Source organism: Mus caroli, unplaced genomic scaffold, assembly GCF_978045245.1.
Source record: "Mus caroli unplaced genomic scaffold, Mus_caroli_1 scaffold_11, whole genome shotgun sequence".
Classification (NCBI taxonomy): Eukaryota; Metazoa; Chordata; class Mammalia; order Rodentia; family Muridae; genus Mus; species Mus caroli.
In genome coordinates, this window is record NW_028227266.1 from 122495321 (window position 1) to 122515709 (window position 20389).

General features: G+C 43.5%; 1 protein-coding gene across 1 annotated transcript in view; it reads right to left on the reverse strand.

Annotated features, from left to right (window-relative positions):
• Positions 1 to 30: 30 nt before the first annotated feature.
• LOC110301303 (sodium- and chloride-dependent transporter XTRP3B) overlaps positions 31 to 20389 on the reverse strand; it is a 37936-nt gene continuing 17577 nt past the window's right edge. The window contains exons 2-11 of the mRNA XM_021171714.3: positions 19686 to 19826; positions 17979 to 18070; positions 16694 to 16921; positions 14671 to 14781; positions 11879 to 12120; positions 10902 to 11064; positions 5584 to 5788; positions 4293 to 4452; positions 3114 to 3279; positions 31 to 2227 (exon numbers count right to left, since the gene is read on the reverse strand). Of these exons, the coding sequence (XP_021027373.1) occupies positions 2078 to 2227; positions 3114 to 3279; positions 4293 to 4452; positions 5584 to 5788; positions 10902 to 11064; positions 11879 to 12120; positions 14671 to 14781; positions 16694 to 16921; positions 17979 to 18070; positions 19686 to 19826 (1658 nt within the window). The 3' untranslated portion in view covers positions 31 to 2077. The remainder of the gene's footprint in view (positions 2228 to 3113; positions 3280 to 4292; positions 4453 to 5583; positions 5789 to 10901; positions 11065 to 11878; positions 12121 to 14670; positions 14782 to 16693; positions 16922 to 17978; positions 18071 to 19685; positions 19827 to 20389) is intronic.

Sequence of the window (20389 nt, forward strand, 5' to 3'; positions counted from 1 at the left end):
GAAATACTAGTCACTATAAGTAAACAAGGTAAATAGCTTCTAAACTGTTTTCTAGTAATTATCTTAGACACTTTTTATAGCTTTTTTTTTATAGATAAGGCTAAGACAACATTTAGTAATATATAACATTTAGTGATGTTTAATATCCATAAAAGTATCTGTGCTTTCAAATTATAATTTGTTTCAAAGAGATATAGGTTGCAGGGTGATAAGGAAGTATGGGTGAGTAATTGCTACAGATTGCAACCGATGAATGGGAAAATGGTATGTATTTTCTTCTGTGCTCACTTCCAAGGACAAGTTTTGACAGTTGTCACTTTCAGGTCTCATTCTATCCATGATCAATTTTGGGTAATAGACCGAGAGGTCAGCCTGCTATGTGATGTCAAGTGACCCTTAAATTCTCAATGACTGTTTTTTGTTTTTAATTTATAAGATTTCTCCTCCTTCCTGTGTACCCTGCAGAGTTGGCTGCAGCTCTGCTCCCTAGCTATACTTTGGTTCTCACAACAGTGAAGCTAACTTCTCTTGGGACATTCTCAGTTTTCCTGACAGAGAGAAGCCTTTGCTCAGAAATGACACAATTTTTCTGTAGAGCTCATTTTGGACAAGTCTAGGGCAGTGTGAGTTGAAAATCAAAACTCTGATTCTCAATCAATATGTGTATGTGCTCAAAGAATCCCAGCTAGATCCCGGTATGACAGGTAACTGTAAGGTTGAATTTGCTCCTGGCATCTTCACATATCACCTTATATACCTAAAAACTTAAACTGATCTAACAGCTACCATTCTGTAACATGTGGGTATCTTGTCAGCAAGAACCAGATTGCAAAGTCCCAGTCTTAAGATGTATTGTATTTGAGGTTCACAACATAGTTAGAAGAGGTTACGTAATAAATGTGTAGTACACCAGGGCATTAATGCGTCATCCCACACAGTTTTTGTTAACAGTAAAATCAGATTTAGTTAAAAAAAAAATCCTAACAGTTTTGTGTTGCATATAGCACTCCAGGTTTCCCCCCCACATCTCTATTTTGTATTGTTTGGTCTACAGCTCATTTCCCCCTTCTCTATGAGCAAGAGTCTAGTCACATATAAAGGAATATCCATTAGACTGTAAAAAATGGATTTATCTGTACATTCAGACTGCCAAAAGAAAGAAACCTGCCAGTCAAGAATACAATATGCTGTAAAGTTTCATTTCAATGATGAAGCAAAACACTTCGCTAGATAAGAAAAAGCAGAGAAAATTAATCATTAAAAAATACCCTTCAAGAAATACTGGATGGGTGAAGTAAGAGAGTGTTTGAACCCAGGCTGGCATCGTCTGCTCCCTCCCCATTTACCCACCCCCTCTGCAAAGGAATGGCTTAAACAAAAATAAAAGGATAATTACTGTTCTAAAACGTATATACCTGGCCTGGTGGCACATGACCTGTTGTGCTAGTTTGGGGAGGCCATGGCTAGAGGACCACAGGTTCTAGCCTAACCTGGGATGCATAGGTCCAGACCAACCGGAGGTCCATATATACAAGACTCTACCTCAACCAAAAAAAGCAATGTTAGAGGTAAATTTGTGGTCTAGCATATCATGACTGTAATAGTGGTGTGTAAAGAATGAGAGCTAAAGATCAAAATGCTCATAATAGATATAATTTTTGATCTGTATAATACAAATGGTATAAATCCTAACAACAAAAGTAATATGTCATGGAAGAGGAGGAATAAAAGCTGTTGGGAAGTGGTGGTGCACACCTTTATTCCCAGCACTTGGGATGCATGTAGATCTGAGTTCAGCGTCAGTCTGATCTACAGAGTGAGTTCCAGGACAGCCAGGGCTACACAGAGAAACCCTGTCTTGAAAACAAAAACAAAAGGGTCAAAGCCTAACGGTCAGAGTTAGGTTTCTGTCAGCCTACAATTTAATACAGAGAATTCAATTTTCCTTGCAGATTCAGGAAGCAGAAAATACTTGTGGCTTTAAAAAGCAGCTGTAGAACTCCCACTGCTGGATATATATAGGGAGTGGCTGTGAAACAGTGAATGACTGACAGGAAGTCTGTGGGATTTCCAGTTCTCAGGCTGCAGGAAACTGTTCTCTGCTCTTGAAGTGGCGTGTGACAAAAGTCCCCAGGGCTACCAGAGGGATGCACATGGTGGAGGAGGCTACCAGAAGCCCAATGACAGCTAGTGCGTATGTAGGATAATCCTTAATCACCACGTGGCCCTGCAAAAAAAAAAGACAGGAGAAGCCTTCACTAGCTGAGGCAACTCCAGCCTCTGTTCCAGACAAGGAAGAGAAATGGTAGGAGTCGGTGTTTAGGTTTGAATATGAAACACTTCCCTCCAGACTCAGGTGCTTTTTCTCCAGCTGCTAGCTTCCACTTAGGTTCTGGAAATGATAGGAAGTAAGCTCTATCTGGAGAAACATGTTATTGGGGACTGATTCTTGGGTTATCTGGTGTCTGGAGGCTTCCCCTGTTTTCTATCAGGAAGTGAAGAAAAAGGCTGCTTCACACTCTTGTTGGCATGACACTCTGCCCAACGAATAAGGCCAAGATATCATGGATTGAACTTTCTGAAACTATGACCCAAGATTTTCTCTCTGCATTTATTATGTCAGGATTTTGGTCAGTGAAATAATAAAAGTAACATGGGAAGGAATGGACCTGTAGGTCAGCCACACACACACCTTACCCACCCTACATTAATTTTACAGCAAGCATGCACAAAAGCACTCCCACCTTTTCTCTTTTACCCATAGAGAGCACTATTTCCACATGTAAAGCTCTTAGGTGAAGCTCTTACAAAGGAAGAACCATTACTCATTCAGGGATGTCCTCATTGTCTAGGGGAAGTTCCACTGGGATGCTGTGGAGGTAACTTTTATGGTCTTTACACATCGTGGTTGAAAACTCAAGAGACCAGTCTGCTGTAGATTGAGCATCTGTAACATGTTGATGAAGCTCCCATGCTATCTGTCACCTGTTAACACCACCACCACCACACACACAGCACAGCAATGGTTCCTGTGTCAGAAACTGAAGGGCTGTGTTCTGGAGTGACACTGTTGGCTCTGCTCTGTTCCTCAGCCCTGCAGGGACATCACATACCTGAGTAGCATCCCAGGCTTGGTACTGCAGCGTTCCCGTGAGGATGTAGTCACTCAAGTAGAAGATAAAGAGGCCGACGATGAGCAGTGGACTCACAAACGCCCACATGATCTTCCAGTACCAGTTGAGGGTGCAGCCAGTCATGGCCCGAAGGTCACTTTCAAATCTGTTTGGACCACAGGGAGAAAGCCTGGAGGGAGGGGCTCCAGATCCATACTCTCTGCACTTAGGAAGATGCTATTCTGGTTACCAGTGATCTTTGAGTGTGACCCTGAACCTGTCTGATTCCTTCCTTTCCTGGGGGAGGTGTTGAGGAAAAGAGAAAAGGGCTGAGGCTGCCTAAGAGGAGAATGACCAAGAAGGAAGGGATCATGGCATCTCCCCACTGTTGGCCTTCAGAGGAAGGTTCCTGATGTGGACCTGAGGGTAATTCCTAGAGAAGATGGAGCCAGGGTGCATGGTGGAGGAGGATGCCAGTCCCCTCAGTCCACAGGGCTATGGTGACATTGCCACTCTGCCCACCCACCCACTCTGTCCATTAGTGATGATGAGTCCAAGTATTCTCTGCTCCTCCTTGAGATGGCCTCAGAACAGGCACTTTGTGTTTGGAAGAGCAAGTAGAGTGGAGCAGTAGAGAGGAGGTTGTGAAGGGCTCTCTCTTCCCCTCCTCACAGGATGACTAAAAGAACAAGATCCTAGACTAGTGGTTCTCAGCATGTGGTCCCCGGAATACCAAGGAAAGTGCTAGAAATATCAATTATTACACTTTCTCCCAGACTTTAGCCAGACCCCTAATGAAGGAGTTCCTGTAATCTTCATTTCATTGGCTACCAGTTTGAAAACTCTATGTGACATTTTTGGCTCCGATGCATACGTCATCACTTGGAAGACTAAAAACATCCCAGTGTTGGACAGGGTTCTTGAAAATCCCCAGTGATCAAAGTATCTAAACCTGGAGGTTGAGTCCCTGATCAGAAAGCATGCCATGATAAAAAGTGTAAAACAGGAAATAGAAAAAGGCTGTTGGATGCAGGCCAGCTGAGGAAGCAAGAGATGAATGAGATCTGAAGGCAAAGAGGCATCTAAAAGGGACATGCCTATTGAGGAAGGATGGTTTTCTTATAAGTGTGGCCCTGCAGCTTAGCTACCCCATGTAGAAGGCAGGGTCTGAGGTCTTACCTCTTCAGCCCATACACATAGCACACAGCTATGATCTCTACCAGCACAATGAGCAGCAGAGACAGCGTGGCTGTATAGTCATTGAATAGGTCAAACCAGTAGTTCCCAGCCTCCATGGTGAACACCATGCCAATGGTACAGTTGATGAGGCATACCAAACCTGGAAGACAAGATCACTGCTCATCTCTCTGAGTCTCCCTACTCTCATCTCACATTATTTGCCAGCAGGAGCTACAGGTCCCTAGGTGTACTTTAAAGGGTAGGTTCACCGACATGAGCTATAGGAGCTGCTCTGTAGGGGATGTCAGCTCATGGAAAAAGGAACTGGGGACAGTATATACAACTGGGCTGCAGAGACCCCGTCCCGGGAAGGATGCCAAGTGCTAGGAAGGTCTGAGTAAAGAGAGTGTAGCTTTCTTTGAGTAGTCAGAACACAAAGATTGGATTACCCATCTTGTTTTACCCATCTTGTTTTACCCATCTTGTTTTACCTATCTTGTTTTACCCATCTTGGATATGGAGTTACAGAATCATCAGAGGCAGAGGTGTCTGGCCACAGAATTCTCATGACCCTGGTTGGGTGCATGAGAGTGAAGTTAATGGTAGCCATCATGAGAAAGGCTTTACTAATAACCTCACAGTCAAAATGCATGAGGAAGTGGTATGTGCTCTCACAATGAATGATTTATCAGACAGGATCAGGGGTTGACAATTGCACAGTGCAGCTAGCTCACTGACAGGTTTTGAGTGTTGACAGCAGGCCTACAATATCTTTGTAAATGACCTTTCAAGAGCAGAGGCAAACACAAGTAGCATTAGCAGTCAGAAAAGGGTGATCTGATCGGGGGCTTGTTGCCTGGAGAGTATGTGGAAGGAGCGCCTGGCCTGGGAACAGGACATCACCTTAGGAAATGGACAGTTTGTGGAAGGAGCTCCTGGCCTGGGAACAGGACATACACTCACCTTAGGAAATGGACAGTTGATGACTGTTATCCTTCAATTAAAACAAAAACAGATGGAAGCTCTCAAAGTCTGGAGACCTGAGTGCAGGCTGGGGAGTTAGCCTTTGCCCAAGGGTGGGCTGACTGACCACCTCACTTCCCTGCGATGGGGTATGTTTCTAGTCCATCTCCAGGGCTGAGTAGGGCACAGTACAGGAACACAGTTAGACTCCTAGAGCCTGCTTCTGGAGTTGGCTTAGAAGCACAAGGTTCTTGAGGAAACCATTCTGCCGATTGCATTACATTTCCCTGCCCACCCATACCCTCCCTCCTCAGCAGTGTGTCCTGACCTGAAATGGCCTCCTTGGGCAGGTAGCTGGAGATGACCTTGCTGTCAGTCAGAGGGGTGAGGATGGCCGTTCCTGTCCCCACCATGCTTCCCATACCTAGTGTTAGCAACATGAAGAAGTAGAGCACTGACCAGAGCTGGGAAACTTCCATGTTTTTAATGGCCTCAGTGTAGACGATGAAGGCCAGGCCTGTGCCCTGGACAGCCTGAGAGTGGTAAAATGATAGTAGTTATTACCTTGATAGTCTTTTTAACAAATGTGTTCAGTGTCAGGACCTGGGCTGAAGTAAAGGAAACAGGTTCATTGTGTGGCCAGCTCCAAGGTCCTGAGAATCAACTATACTGGCTCAAAAAAGCTAGCCAACACACACACACACACACACACACACACACGTGATGAACCCTGCATTCCCCCTTCCTATCCCTCTTACATTTTAGATAAAATATTACAAAATTGTATTTGAGTCTTTGTTTCCAGTGCCAGAACTGAGAAAGTGTGATGGGCCCTGTGTGGTGGGTGTGACCTGGTAGGGTTCCTTGGTGGCCACATTCCTGTTTGTAACCTGCTGTGGAAGCTGAGCCTGTTACTTCTGCCTAAAGTCAAATGTTTTTTGACACCAGTGAAGGGTCCTGAGTGGGTGGGTTTAGACTAACCATAAGCCACAAATTCACTAGAAGCTTACAAAGCTGCAAAAAGGTGAATCGCCATGAGTAAGAATGCAAACACCTAGCACATTCCTCTCTTCAAATGGATATGTTTCTCAGACTGAGAGGTGTTATGAACTAGATTTGTAATGTTGAAACTTCTACCCTCAAAGCGACTACATTCAGAGTAGACCTTTAGGGGGAATCACTAAAGTTAGGAAAGTCTTCAAGGGTGGAATTCCAGTCCAGTAAGATAACAAAGTAATATCACTGATCCTAGAAACAAACTTTCACCAGAAACCAGTCTCTAGAATTATGAGAAAGAAATATCGGTTGGTTTAGCCACCCAATCTCTGACATTTTGTTATGGTAACCTGATTGACTGGTATAAGAATTTAGGTCAGCCCAATCGCATACCAATGGTGTTGATTATGAGGATGCATACAACTTTAAAGTAATAAAATCTATTCTTACTACTATTGCTACAGAGTTTTTTGGGGGTGGGTCTATCTTTTATACTCAGAATTTACCCAGGTCCTAAGATGCTGGACACTCAGAATCACTAAAGATTAGTCTAAGGTAGTGGCTCTCAGTTCATTGTCTCTTGCAAATGAAAATTAAAGGTGCAGCCTTTATTAAGAAGTATTTTGGGCTGGAGAGATGACTCAGCAGTTAAGAGCACTGCTGAACACATTATACACACTCACACACATATATATATAAGAAAATGGCAGGTGAATAAAGACTATCTGTTGATATTAGCTAATTCTCTGGGTTATCATGGGCCCCCACATGTATGTGTATGCTCATCTCTGGCTCTAGTTTTGTTACGGACCTTGACTTTCTGCTATTATTAAGCTTGTATTGTCTACCTTTGGACTTTGCAGATATGTCAAGTGCTGTTAACTAGACCCAGCTGTGTTCTCACATCTACATATAAACTTGTAGCTTTACCATGGCAGAGAGTTAACTATGACATCGGTCTAGACAGAATCTTGTTATGAGAAGCCATCTGTGCTTGTAATTTAGTTATAATTAGCTTCACTAGAAGATATATGAAAGAATAATACTGCTTTACCTGTGTTCCCTGAGGACTTTGGAGCGGGCAGCCTATAGCTGTCTCTGACCAAGAACCCTGCGCTTTTATTGTCTAGCTCGGTTATCGCATACCCATCCAGAAGCTCTCCTATTCACCTTAGTGTTCCAGAATTTGTTGTCTTAACCCTTAATCTTCATTTTAACCACACCCTTTGTTCTCACTACAACATGTATGGCAAATATGGGCCCTCTTCCCTCACCGCCTTCAAAGAGCTAGCTCCTATATTTTATGAACCAATGTGAAATTGCTGTAATATTTAATTGAGAGTTAACTACAAGATTTGATGCTGTTAAGAAAAATAGTGACTTGGAAGATACATATATCCGCTTGTATCTAAGACAAATTCAGGAAAATAAATCTATAATAAATAAACAAAAGTCAATACAACTAACCTGAAAAGGTGGGTCAAAATAATGAAGATAAGAGGCTTCTATAATAGTATTCAAAACTTTAAGATACAAAGTTCCAAAGAAAAAAAAAAGAATAAGAAGCATGCTTAAGAGATAACAGGTTTGAGTTTTCCAAAGTTATAAGAAACATCATCCATAGATCTGAAAACACAACATTAAGCCGGGCGTGGTGGTGCATGCCTTTAATCCCAGCACTTGGGAGGCAGAGGCAGGCAGATTTCTGAGTTCGAGGCCAGCCTGGTCTACAAAGTGAGTTCCAGGACAGCCAGGGCTACACAGAGAAACCCTGTCTCGAAAAACCAAAAAACCAAAAAAAAAAAAAACAAAAAACAAAAAACAAAAAACAAAAAACCACAACATCACTTAGGCCTAGATTAGATAAATAAAGGTACATTGTGTTTGTTTTGTTTTATTTTGGCAACCAGAACCACAGGCCTTTCCTAGCCCCTCTTCTTGAAGAGTATTCTCTAGAAAAATCTAAGAGTGTATTTAAATTAAAAAAAATGAGACAAATAAGCCCACTATCAATTCTACCTTCATTGTTGTTGGAGTCTTAGTGCAATGAAGAAAAGGAAATGGGGTATAAACATTTAAGAGAAACTATAGCTGGCCAGGTTAGTGAACACCTATATTCCCACCACTTGAAGGATGAAGGCAAAAGGATCATCAGTACAAGACCAGCCTCGACTGACTACAAGACTCTTCTCAAAATGAACATAATAATAAAAGAGGCAGGGAGCGATTTGGGAGAGACATGTCAATCAAATGGGATGAAGAAACAAGCAAGTGTTGCTATCTTAATGTCTGACAAATAGACTTCAAACTAGTACTAGTCAGGAGACAAAGAAGTACACTTCATTCTAATTAAGGAAGCAATTAAGAAGGCATTATTATCTCAAATATGTATGCACCAAACTCTGGTGAATGAATTTCATAAAAATTATACTAAAATTAAAGACAGATTAACATCAAACCATTAATAGTTGATTTCAATAATGTCAGAATTAAATGTTAAAATACATCAAATGATGTTAACATTCTACAGAATATTTTACCCAAACCCCAGAGAATGTGTCTATTCCACTTAGCAGTACAGAGAACTTCTCTAAAATAGGACACATCCTGCAACACAGATCTTACCCAATCCAGAAAGACTGAACTAACTCTGCACCTCCTCTGACCATTGTGCAATAGAACTGAAAACTGGCATCTCTAGTAAGTAACAAACTCAAGGAGATTAAACAATTCATCACTGACTGGTGAATGGGTCAAAGAAAAATCGTGAATTAACAAAAAACTAATAAGTCATGTGGGGATAAGTTAGAGCTCTAAGTGCCTATAATAAATAAAGCACAAATAAATTTCAATAATAAAGCTCAAAAACTTTGAAAAATGATGTCTTAGATACTTTTCTATTATTATGAAAAGGCATCGTGACCAGGACAACTTATAAAAGTATTTTAATTTGAGGCTCACAGCTGCAGTGGGTTAGAGTCCATGACCAGCATAGAAGCAGGCAGGCATGCCACAGGAGCTCAGAGTTTACATTTTGATCTGCAAACATGACACAGAGATAGGTACACTGGGAATGGTCTATGTTTTTGAAACCCCAAAGTCTTCTCCCTCTGACACCACTCTTCCGACAAGGCCATACTGTCTCTGAAAACTATACATTTTGTAATTTTTGCCCCACTTGTTCATTTTTGTTGAAGATCTGCATGAGAATGATCACTAATAATCACGCAATAGAGTCAATATTAGAATGTCTTGAAGTCTCCTCTGACAACAAAATTAGTGCAAAACTCTTCAATTTAGTCTCAGGCAGGTTCTTAGGACAAGGGCAAAAACCAGCCACATCATGGGCCAAATAGCATAATGGTCTCTTGCCCAGTTACTAAATAGTATTGTTTCCCCCCCTGAAAATTCTTGAGCTGGGACTTCATAGTTCACATTGATCTCAGCACTATTTATTGTCTTCCAAGCTCCTACCTACTAGGGTGGCCGATTGAGCTCCTTTTACAGAGTTTAATAGTTTTCCCAGTCCAAAGCCCCACAGTCTTCTGCATTCCTCCACATTCTTCCAGCATGGCCAGACCTGTCACAGTGATAGCCTACTCTCTAGTACCAACTTTTGCTTACTTTTCTCCCCCATGACCAAGGCAGGTCATAAAAGAAAGTGTTTGATTTGGGGCTCACCATTCCAGAGGGTCAGAGTCTATGAGTATCATGGCATGGAGTATTTCAGCAGGCAGGCATGGTACTGGTGCAGTAGTAACTGAGAGCTTACACCCTGATCCACAAGTATTTGACAGACAGCTAGGAATTCAAGTATGTGAGCCTATGCAGGCTGTTCTCATTCAAACAACACATCACGAATATGTTTTGTTACTTGTATTTTTATGGAAACTTCTGTGTTAGCCATTTTTCTCATCATTGTGAAAAAATTGGAAGGGTCAGTCTATGGTTGCTTGGGCTTTGCTTGGGCTCCATGCCCTTGGGCAAAACATGCCGTTGGGACAGTTATTCTATTTCCTAACATAAGGGAAGGAGAGAAAAGGCAATACAGAATTAACTTAAAATTAACTTAAAATGTTCAAATATGTGACCCCCTCCCCTACAGGCTCACATACTTGAACATTTGGTTCTCAGTTGGTGGAATTGTTTGTGGAGAATTGGGGTGTGTGACATCATTGGAGGAGGTGTGTCATGGGGAGAGCAGGCTTTGAGCTTTTAAAACCCCAGTTTAGCTCTCTTCTCTGCCTTGTGCCTGTGGATCAAAATGTAAGCAGCTCTCAGCTGTGTGTGTGTGTGTGTGTGTGTGTGTGTGTGTGTGTGTGCGTGTGTGTATCTAAATGACAAAAGTTTCAGCATTTGAGAATATGGCATGTGCACGTGTGTGTGTTACCTTATCATCTCTGCCTTTTCTGAGGTTTTGAAACTTCAAAAGATGAAGGAAAGGAGAGAAAAACTCAGAGACTCCAGGAAAGCTTTCCAACAAGAATGATCTCAAGTAGCAGCTGGGAGAGCAGGAGTCCTGTCCCCCTTATCACTGAGTCAGGGAAGACAATCCAGTTTCCTATCTTCATGGACCACGTAGAGGCTCTTGCAGGTTCTTATGAACTAACTGTGGAGAGAGGCAGTCCCCACCCTTCCCAGGCCTCTTACCGTGTCCAGCTCTGATTCCAAGCTGCAGTTTCTAATGTGTGGGAACACTTCACTGTACTTGTTTGGGTAAGTAGATGCCAGGTAGTTCTTCACCTCCTCCAGGTTGCTGGCTGTCAGAAAGCCATCTTCAAGGTCAAAAGAATTGGTCAGCAGCAGAATCACCCTGCAGAGCAGACCATCTTTACCTTCACGACTAAAAGGCCCTGATAACTCTGAGAATCTCATTGAAGAGAGGGATTCTTGCTTAATGACCCTTTGAGAGGTAGACAACTCTGGATGCCTGTGCAGAAGTCTCAGGTCTGAGCAGAGATGGAAGATAGGAACCCTGATCCTATAATGAGGCTGTTTAATATCTTGGCCAGTAATGTCTGATGAAATTGGATAGAGTGTTAGAAATGTAACATCACATTTAATATGGCTAATGCCACTGAGTAGCCAATTAACCTCAAAATCACTTAAAGTTAAATTCATATTCAAATTGTTTGAATGCACACTGACTTCTGTTAATTTCAGTCTACTGTAGAGATAGCTATTTATGGTCAGTGATCACCCTACTGGACGTCTTAACATCTGAAAGATGGTCTTCTGTTTAAGGAAAGCCACAGACAGTAAACTGTGTAGTCTCTGAGACTCGGACCTCTAGAGAGGTCTTGGTTACACTTGAGATGGTGAATGGGACCAAAGGCACTGGCACTGTTTGCTGAATACCTTTTTCTGCTCAATGCAAGGGTCACCTTAAACTGCATATTCCCTGCAAGGCAGGTAACTTTATGGCCCCCCAGTTTCTAAGGCAGCCATTGGCAATTGAGAAAGGAGAACTGAACCTCACATTGTAGCTCCTAACAGTGGTTGGTGTCTTTTGTCTACCCCTTGACTTCTGGGAACCTAGCCCTGCCCAGTCACCCTTTCAGCTCAGAGCTTTGGAGCCTTGCCTTCCCACTTGAGGCCCGAAGCACTGAGGGACAGCTTAGACTCACTTGTTTAAGCAGTTTTCATAGTTGAAGGTGGCCTTGAAGCCATAGATGGAGAAGGTGACAATACTGGAAAATATGGCAGTAGTACTATTGATGACAGACACAATGAGGGCATGCTTCTGGCAGTCGTTGGAGGGTTCATTGTAGCTGGCAAAAGCAATCAGGCCACCACACCCTAAGCCCAGTGAGAAGAAGATCTGTGTGGCTGCATTGATCCAGGCCTTGGGGTTGGCTAGCTGCTCAATCTGGAAGGCCAAGAGGGATAGGACTGAGGAATACTGGGCCCCAATCCACAACTCCCTCTCCCAGGACAAGTAGGTTCAGAGAGGGGGAAGAAATTACCTCCCAACTTCTCCAACTTCCACAGCTGTCAACATCTTGGTAGTGAACCACATCACTAAATGCCCGGTAAAGTAGTCTCTGATTTAAAAGATACTAGGCATTCCCCAGATGCCTCATTCTCTTTAATATAGATTATTAGCCAAAAAACAGACAGATTTCCCTTATGCTAGCCCAGATGCTATGGACATTCTGAGGAAGCTGCATTGCCTCAAAACTACTTGCGGCCAAAGCATCTCGCTAATGCAGAAGGCAGTGTTTAAGCCTTGACTGTTTCAAACAGCTTCCTATGGACAGTTTTCCATCACAACCCTGGCTGAATCCTAGCAGCCATTTTCATCTGTGTCAGAGGGAAAATACTTTTTCTCTACTGGCCAAGAAGGCCTCTTGGGGTTGGAGAGATGGCTCATCAGTTAAGAACATTGGGTACTCTTCCAGAGGACCTGGGTTAAATTCCAAGCACTCACATAGCATTTCATAGCTATTGGGGTAACCTCAATTCACACTGTGTGAAGGTGTATCCCTGTATTTTCAGTTGCTGATTACTGTAAGTGCTGGCAGGATCTTAGTACTGTCATTTTATGGCCCATCACAGGCTTTATTTTTTAAATGTTTGTCCTTCCTCGCCTGCCTAAAGGCAATCTTAGAGCTGTATTGTCTTGCTGCTGAGTAGTTGTAATAAAGATCTGGTGGCTAATAGCTGAGGCAGGATGTACCAGTGTGGAACTTCTGAGAGTGATTCTGGGAGGTAAGCTGAAGCAGGAAACTCGAAAGCAGACACAGAAGGGAACAGACATGGATCAGAGTGGAGTGGGAGGTAAAGGGTTGGAGGCTCGAATAGATTAAGTTTAAATGGTAGTTAGGAGACTGCCTAGCAAAAGGCCTAAACTTTAAACTATATTAGAATTCTCTGTGTCATTATTTAAACTGCTGGCAGTCTGCAAAATGTTGCACAAGACATAACTGTCTATAACCCCCGTTCCAGGGGATCCAGTACTCTCACACAGACATGCATGCAGACAAAACATCAATGTACATAAAATAAAAATTAATTAATATTCTCTGTCAGGGGAGGCAGCCTGTTATTGGTGCAACAGTACTTCAATTACAAAATAACTGTCGTGATCGATGCAAACACACACTCTTTCTCTGGCTATATAAGCAGGTATTTGGCACAATTTTTGGGTTAGCTGTGCTACTCTCTTGCACATTAGACCTCATAAGTCTTCTCTTGTGTAAAGTTTTCTTGCCTATTGTATAGCTATTTCCTACTAACTGAAACATTTCCCTCTAGAGGGTGGTTCATTGAGATTCAGGAGGTAAATAAAACCAACAAGGTCTCAAGAGGCCCCTGAAACTTAACAGATTCACAAGCCCACTCCCCAAGATTAATTTTGCTGGAGAGAAGAGACAAGTTGTGTAGAATGCTTTGGGAATGTAGCTGTTATGCATCACTGCCTATGCTGGGGTGGGTTTCTCCTGTGCTACAGCATCCTCTGAATCATCCATGCTCCTGTATGTAGCCTTAATAAACGAATGGTTCAAGTTAGCTTTGGACAGAATGTTGGTGCTATATTTAGGATGAACAGCATTTGTTCAGTCTTCCCAGAAAGATCATACAACATCAGTTTTTCATCATCATTATTAGAGTGGGATGGAGGGGGAATAGGAAGAAGTGATTGTGGAAGTGACAGCAGACTCAGAAGGACACAGGACAATGACACCACCATGGCCATCACTGCAGTAGTGACAGGGAAGCTAAAGATTTCCAAGAGAAGAGTAGGAGTAGGGAGAATAGGTCTCAAAGATAGTCAAAGCTGAGAAAAGTTGAAGACTACAAATTGCCTCTGCTGCTAGATAAATTCTAGAAAACCATAAAGCTAAGAGCTAAGGGTTTAAGGTCCCCTAGGTCTGAGAGCTGTCACACCAAAGAATTCCCCAGAAGGATTGCCACAGATATTTGTCTCCAGGCACAAAATTTGCTAAATAAATAATATGATCTATTTCCATTGAAGAACACTGGCCTGGAGAGAGAAGGTTAAGGAAGGGATCATTGCAACCTGTAGGGAAAGGGTCTAAGGAAGCATGGAGACAGAGAAGGGACATGACTGGAGTGGCATCTGCGATCATCAGCTTAGTGAGGCATCTAGACAGGACTTTGGGTGAGACTTGGAACATAATGGGCACAAGGAAGGAACAGTCGTTGGGGAGGTCAAAGTGTATGAAGGAACAGACAGGGGAATTGATGCTCTACAGTGTGTAGGGTCCAGAGTAACTCGTCAGGGGAGGTGGTCCAGCCTCATAAAGCATCCACAGCCCTTGCCCCAGCCTTGAGCTTACACCATCCTCCTTGGTTATAGCTCTTCTTCCTTGTACCATGATTATTTCCAGGCATACCAAAAGGGACCAAAATGGGTAGCAGCACCCTTAAGACTTTTTTTTCCTGCAGCCCATACCTTAGGTGTGAACATGTATGCCAGGCCATTGGTGGCTCCATGGAGTGTGAGGCCCCGGACCAGGTAGATGATGAGCACAAAGTAAGGCAGTGATGTGGTGAAATAGACCACCTGTGGGAATCCAGGAACAGAGTCAGCCTCAGTTGGGAGGAAATAGCTATGCAACAGTTGGCAAAAAAGTCCACTTGGCATTACCAATAGACATCACTGATATGACGATTACTATGTTCACAGAATCTTTAAAATATGTGAAGATAAATCAATAATATAAATCCTGTGAGTTCTTTAAAACAACTCATTCAAGGGAATTTTTTTTTAAATGGAGCCTAATGCTTTCCTGTCAGAGAACAGCACAGCTAACTTGAATATAGAGCCACACACCTGCTTATATCACTAGGAAGATGCTAGCTGCATGGATCATGGCACAGTCTTTAGATCAAATGACTTAGGAGTTTGCCCACAACTGATAACAACTGGAAAAAGTACCAAAATCCTTTTACATGACCTGAAAGTTTTTAGGATAAAAATAGGGTCACCTTTATTACCTCTAACATAAAAGTAAAGAAAGCCAGGGGGTTATGAAAAAGAGTTCTTACGTATGACTGCTTGATAGTCATTGTCACAAAAACCAACAGAAACAAAAAGGACCCGGAAATGTGTCATGTAGGTCTGTCTAGGTTCAGTCTGTGATTAAAGTGTTTCTTGCTGTAAGTCCTTGTGCTCAAGGACTTCAGTCTTTAAATATCATGTATAATCCTCCCCACATTTACCTTTAAAATGTTCCCCTTGGCTCTGTGAATACATCCTTAGTCCAGTATGCCACCCATTTCTCTATGGCTCTCTGTGAATACCATAGTTCTAGTTTCCTTCTAGTTTCCCTTCTGTGCTATGACAAAACACTTTAAACAAAAGCAACTTGGAGGAGGAAAGGGTTGATCTGGCTGACACTCTTAGGTTACCGTGCATCACTGAAGGAAGTCAGTTCAGGAACTCAAGGAAGAATTAGAAGCAGAAGTCAATAAGAAATACTGCTCACTGTGATGAAAGGATGGACCATCTAGAGACTGCCGTATCCAGGGATCCATCCCATAATCAGCTTCTAAATGCTGACACCATTGCATACACTAGCAAGATTTTGCTGAAAGGACCCAAATATAGCTGTCTCTTGTGAGACGATGCCGGGGCCTAGCAAACACAGGAGTGGATCCTCACAGTCAGCTATTGGATGTATCACAGGGCTCCCAATGGAGAAGCTAGAGAAAGTACCCAAGGAGCTAAAGGGATCTGCAACCCTATAGTTGGAACAACATGATGAACTAACCAGTACCCCGGAGCTCTTGTCTCTAGCTGCATATGTATCGAAAGATGGCCTAGTCGGCCATCACTGGAAAGAGAGGCCCATTGGACTTGCAAACTTTATATGCCCCAATATAGGGGAATGCCAGGGCCAAAAGAATGGGAATGGGTGGGTAGGGAAGTGGGGGGCGCTATGGAGGACTTTTGGGATAGCATTGGAAATGTAATTGAGGAAAATATGTAATAAAAATATTAAAAATTAAAAAAAAAAGAAATACTGCTCACTGGTTTGTTCTCAGGCTCATGCTTAACTAGCTTTCTTATACAATGTAGGACCACCTACCAGGGAATGGTGCCACCCACAGTGGGCTGGGCCTCTTACATCAATTAATAAGGCCATCATCATTGGCTTATTAACATAATGTTATATAAATTAGAGACTTTAGACACTAGCATGTTTATAAATTGATGAAGTAACCAAGTGAATAAACTTGATTCAAGATGAACATAATAATAATCAATCCCCTAAAGACATGCCCACGGGTCAATCTGATCTGGGAAACCCCTCAACTGTGACTCCCTTCTTAGGTGACTCTGGACTTGTGTCAAGCTGACTGTCAAAGCTAACTAGGACAGATGCCTTCCTCTCCATAGCCTTATGTGAATACTATCACACCCATCTCTCCATGGTCATCCAAGAACGGCACCATCATGCTCCCCAGCTCACCTTGCCAGTAGATTCGGTGCCTCTCAGGATGCACAGATAGACAATAAGCCAGGCCAGGATGAGGCACAGTGCTGGCTCCCACTGCACTCCTCCATTCTCCTGGATGGACGGTGAGATGTTGAGTGTTTTCCTGTACCAGAAGTACTGTGTCGACGAAGCCTTCTCACACTCCTCATCATAACCTGTGCGATTACTATTCAGTGGGCAGACAGACCACGGCAGGGGATCCTTTAGAATGAAGTGAGAATCGACGGAGTTAAGGGGAAAGTCAAGGACTTGGTGCAGTGATGGGATATAGCCTTGGCAGAGGGATGATAGAAGAGGAGGAGGCTGGTTCCCTAATGGCAAATGGTTGCAGTCTTTGAGACTGACAAGGAATTGGGTTTTCAGGGGGTAGGGTATAGATGGCACAGAGGAGGACTAGTTTGGTTTGGACATTGAACATTCCCTGAAGATCCATACCCAGAGGCTGTGTCTCCTGGATGAGAATGTTCTAGGATCTTTAGGAGGTAGGGCTAAGAAAGAAGTCATTGGGGTGTTGAGAAGCTAAGTAATCCTGTCTCTCAATTTCTATTCTGGTTTCATTGGCACTTCCTCCTATATGTGTTTAGGCCATAATGTTCTGCTAAACTTCATTTTTACTAGAGGCCAAGATGTAAATTAACAAACCTTTTCTCTTTAAAAGTTAGTGTCTAGCTTATTGTGTTCTAGTAAAGCTAAGGGTTGCTATTTATTGCAATTCTGCAGGTGGTTTTTGAGGACTACTACACTCTCTTATGGGTCTAGAAGTCTCTGTTACTAGTATCTTGACAGTGACCAGACCAAGTACAACAAGAGAACTCTGACCTACCATCACGGAAAGAGCTAAACTGGGAGCTTAAACTCCAAGCTCTTGCAGCATTGTTAGGATGCTCAGTACATGTTAATGATGGCACTAGAGAGATGGCTCAGCAGTTAAGAACACTAGATGCTCTTCTAGATGACCCAGGTCCAATTCCCAGCACCCACATGGCACTCACAACCCTGGCTCCAAGCATACCATCTAGTGAATGTGGGGCCAGCTCTAACCTAGATGTTCCCATAGACAGCTACCAACTGCCCACCCCCACCCCCTATTTCCTTTGTTTTTAGGGAAGTTTCTTTCCCTTTAATGTGGAACATCAGAATCAGAAGTGCAATGGATGTTTGGAAGTATGCTTTTCCCCAGGCTCCCTTTAAGTTATAATCCACAAACCTTTACATTCCTCCTAGAGGCCTGTATCCTCTCCCCTACTTCTCTGCTCACCTGGAAGGAGTGGAAGAGGTACCAAAGAGCCCAGGTGTTGATGACATTGAAGTACACAGAGGCCAAAAACGAGACCACCAAGCTAGCAATGCCTGAAAGGAATAAGAAGTCCATGCTGTGAACAAGGTGTGAATAGCCCAACCTGTAAAGATCTCTAGGACAGACATGAGGGGACCACCGAGGGCAGGAATACTTCCCCTCCAGGCTTTTTCTAAACATGACCTCACAGCCGTGACTTGTTTGCAAGGCTTAATCCCCCAACTCATGTTTTTTTGACAACTAAGTGCTAGGTCCTGGGCTCTGTGCTTGATGTGTATCTTAGTCTGTGTTCTATCTCTGTAAAGAGACACCATGAGCATAGCAAATCTTATTAAAGAAAGGACTTAATTGGGGCTTGTGTACAGTTTCAGAGGTGTAGTCTATTATTGTCATGGCAGAAAGCATGGTGGCACACAGACAAGATTTACACCTGGATCTGAAGACATCAGGAAGAGAGACACACTGGAAGTGTCTTGGGCTTTTGAAACCCCAAAGCACACCCTCAATAACACACTTTTCCCAACAGTGCCAAACCTCCTAATCCTATCAACTAGTTTCCCCTATTAGCCTATCGGGCCATTTCAAGACAGTGTTCCCATTAATAAAAGAGAAAACAAAGACCACCCAGCAGAACAAGGATATAAGCCTCAGGAGAACCATCTATTGCCTGCTGTGACAATTATTCCCTTTAGACAAGGATGAGTCACTGGGGCCAAACTCATCCCTCTGTTATCAGGAGAAATGGAGTGTAGCAGAGACATGAGGTATGGAGGGAACCAGACCCACTGCCTTAGTCAGACTTGTGAAAAGACTAGGATAGCTCTGTAGAGAGAATTGCTCTGGAGTGGTCTGACATTGGCCTCAAGAAGCACTGTTCCTAGCTCATGACATCCCACATGTACACTGGACCATTTTTAAGTTATGACCTAGGTCTTGGTGGGAATACATCAGTATCACCACCACTGGGGGGAAATCTGGCAAGTGGGTGTAAGTGCTCCTAGGGACTCAGCTGCTCTCTCTCCTATTCTACAGTGAGGACCCAACCTTGCTCCTGAGTAATTGTTCCCCTTTCTGGGAAGCTACTCAGAATAACTGTGGCTATTGATGCCCCTACCTCCTGGGCTTTTACAGGGGAGATGAACCATGTCTTCTTGGAGGTATCAGAGGATAGCAAATGGAGGCCATTCTGAAAGGGCGTGGTGAGAAGCAAAGCCACCTGGTAGGAATAAGTGCCTTGGCTTCCAAACTCTGGCACATTTATGGTGCCCCAAATTCCCTGTGTGGGGTGGTGAAGATGAAATGAGCTTACACACTGCCATGTCAGTATCAGGCACACATTAAGCAAAGGACAGTTGTTTACATTCTCAGATGGTAGGTGGCTGAGACTGAATGTTTCTGTGTCAGGAATCCATGTCCAACCACTCACATAATCCCAAGTTGAGGTCCAGAGAGGAGATGCTCTGAGGTGGGAGTTTCCCTAAGAGGCTGCATGAAGGGGTCAGAAACCAGGTCCCTCTCTGTCCAAGTTCCATGGCAGCCCCTCCGCCACTCCCCCCCGCCAAGCTGTCAGTCCAGCCAGTCACAGGTCCTGCTCATGCACAGCAACCTGCACACCTGTGACGCCCAGGAACATGAATCTGTCAGGACCTGAAAAAATATCCCACATACCGACACCACTGAGGTAGGGGCTGATGGTCCTCCAGGCACCAATGCTGCCCTGCCGCATGCGCTGTCCCACGGCCAGCTCCAGGTATAGGAGTGGCATCCCCTCCACAATGAGCATGATGATGTAGGGGACCAGGAAACTCCCTGTGGACAGGAGCATCCAGGTCAGTGTGGACAGATGGGCTTTACCCTGCCCCACCTCTGTGTAACTGTGCTTCTATCACCTGACTTTCCCCATGCAGACCTCCCTCTACCCCATCCATCTCCCCTTAGAGATTTCCACTGAACCTCCATTCTTCTGCCCAACTGTCTTCCTTCTTCCTCACACCCATCCCTCTGCCATCTCACCATCTATCTTCCCACCATCCTATCAATCCTACATCTTATTCATCAATTCACACATCCAGGTAGCTCCATCCATTCATTTTTCTGCATTCATCCATGGATGACATGCAGCGATGGTCAGTTGTTTACATCTTTGGGAGGCAAACTGCCACTGGCCACAGCAACTTGGGTGCCACTCTCTCTGCCTTTGCTGGCTAGAGCCTATCTACCCTTTTTTTAAAAAACAAAAGAAAACAAAAACTTTTAGGGAGGTCAGAGGACAACTTTGCAAAGCTGGCTCTCTCCTTCTACCTTTATGTGTGTTCCCCAATCTGGGGATTGAATTCAGGTTGTCAGGCTTGTGTGACAAGTACCTTTACCCA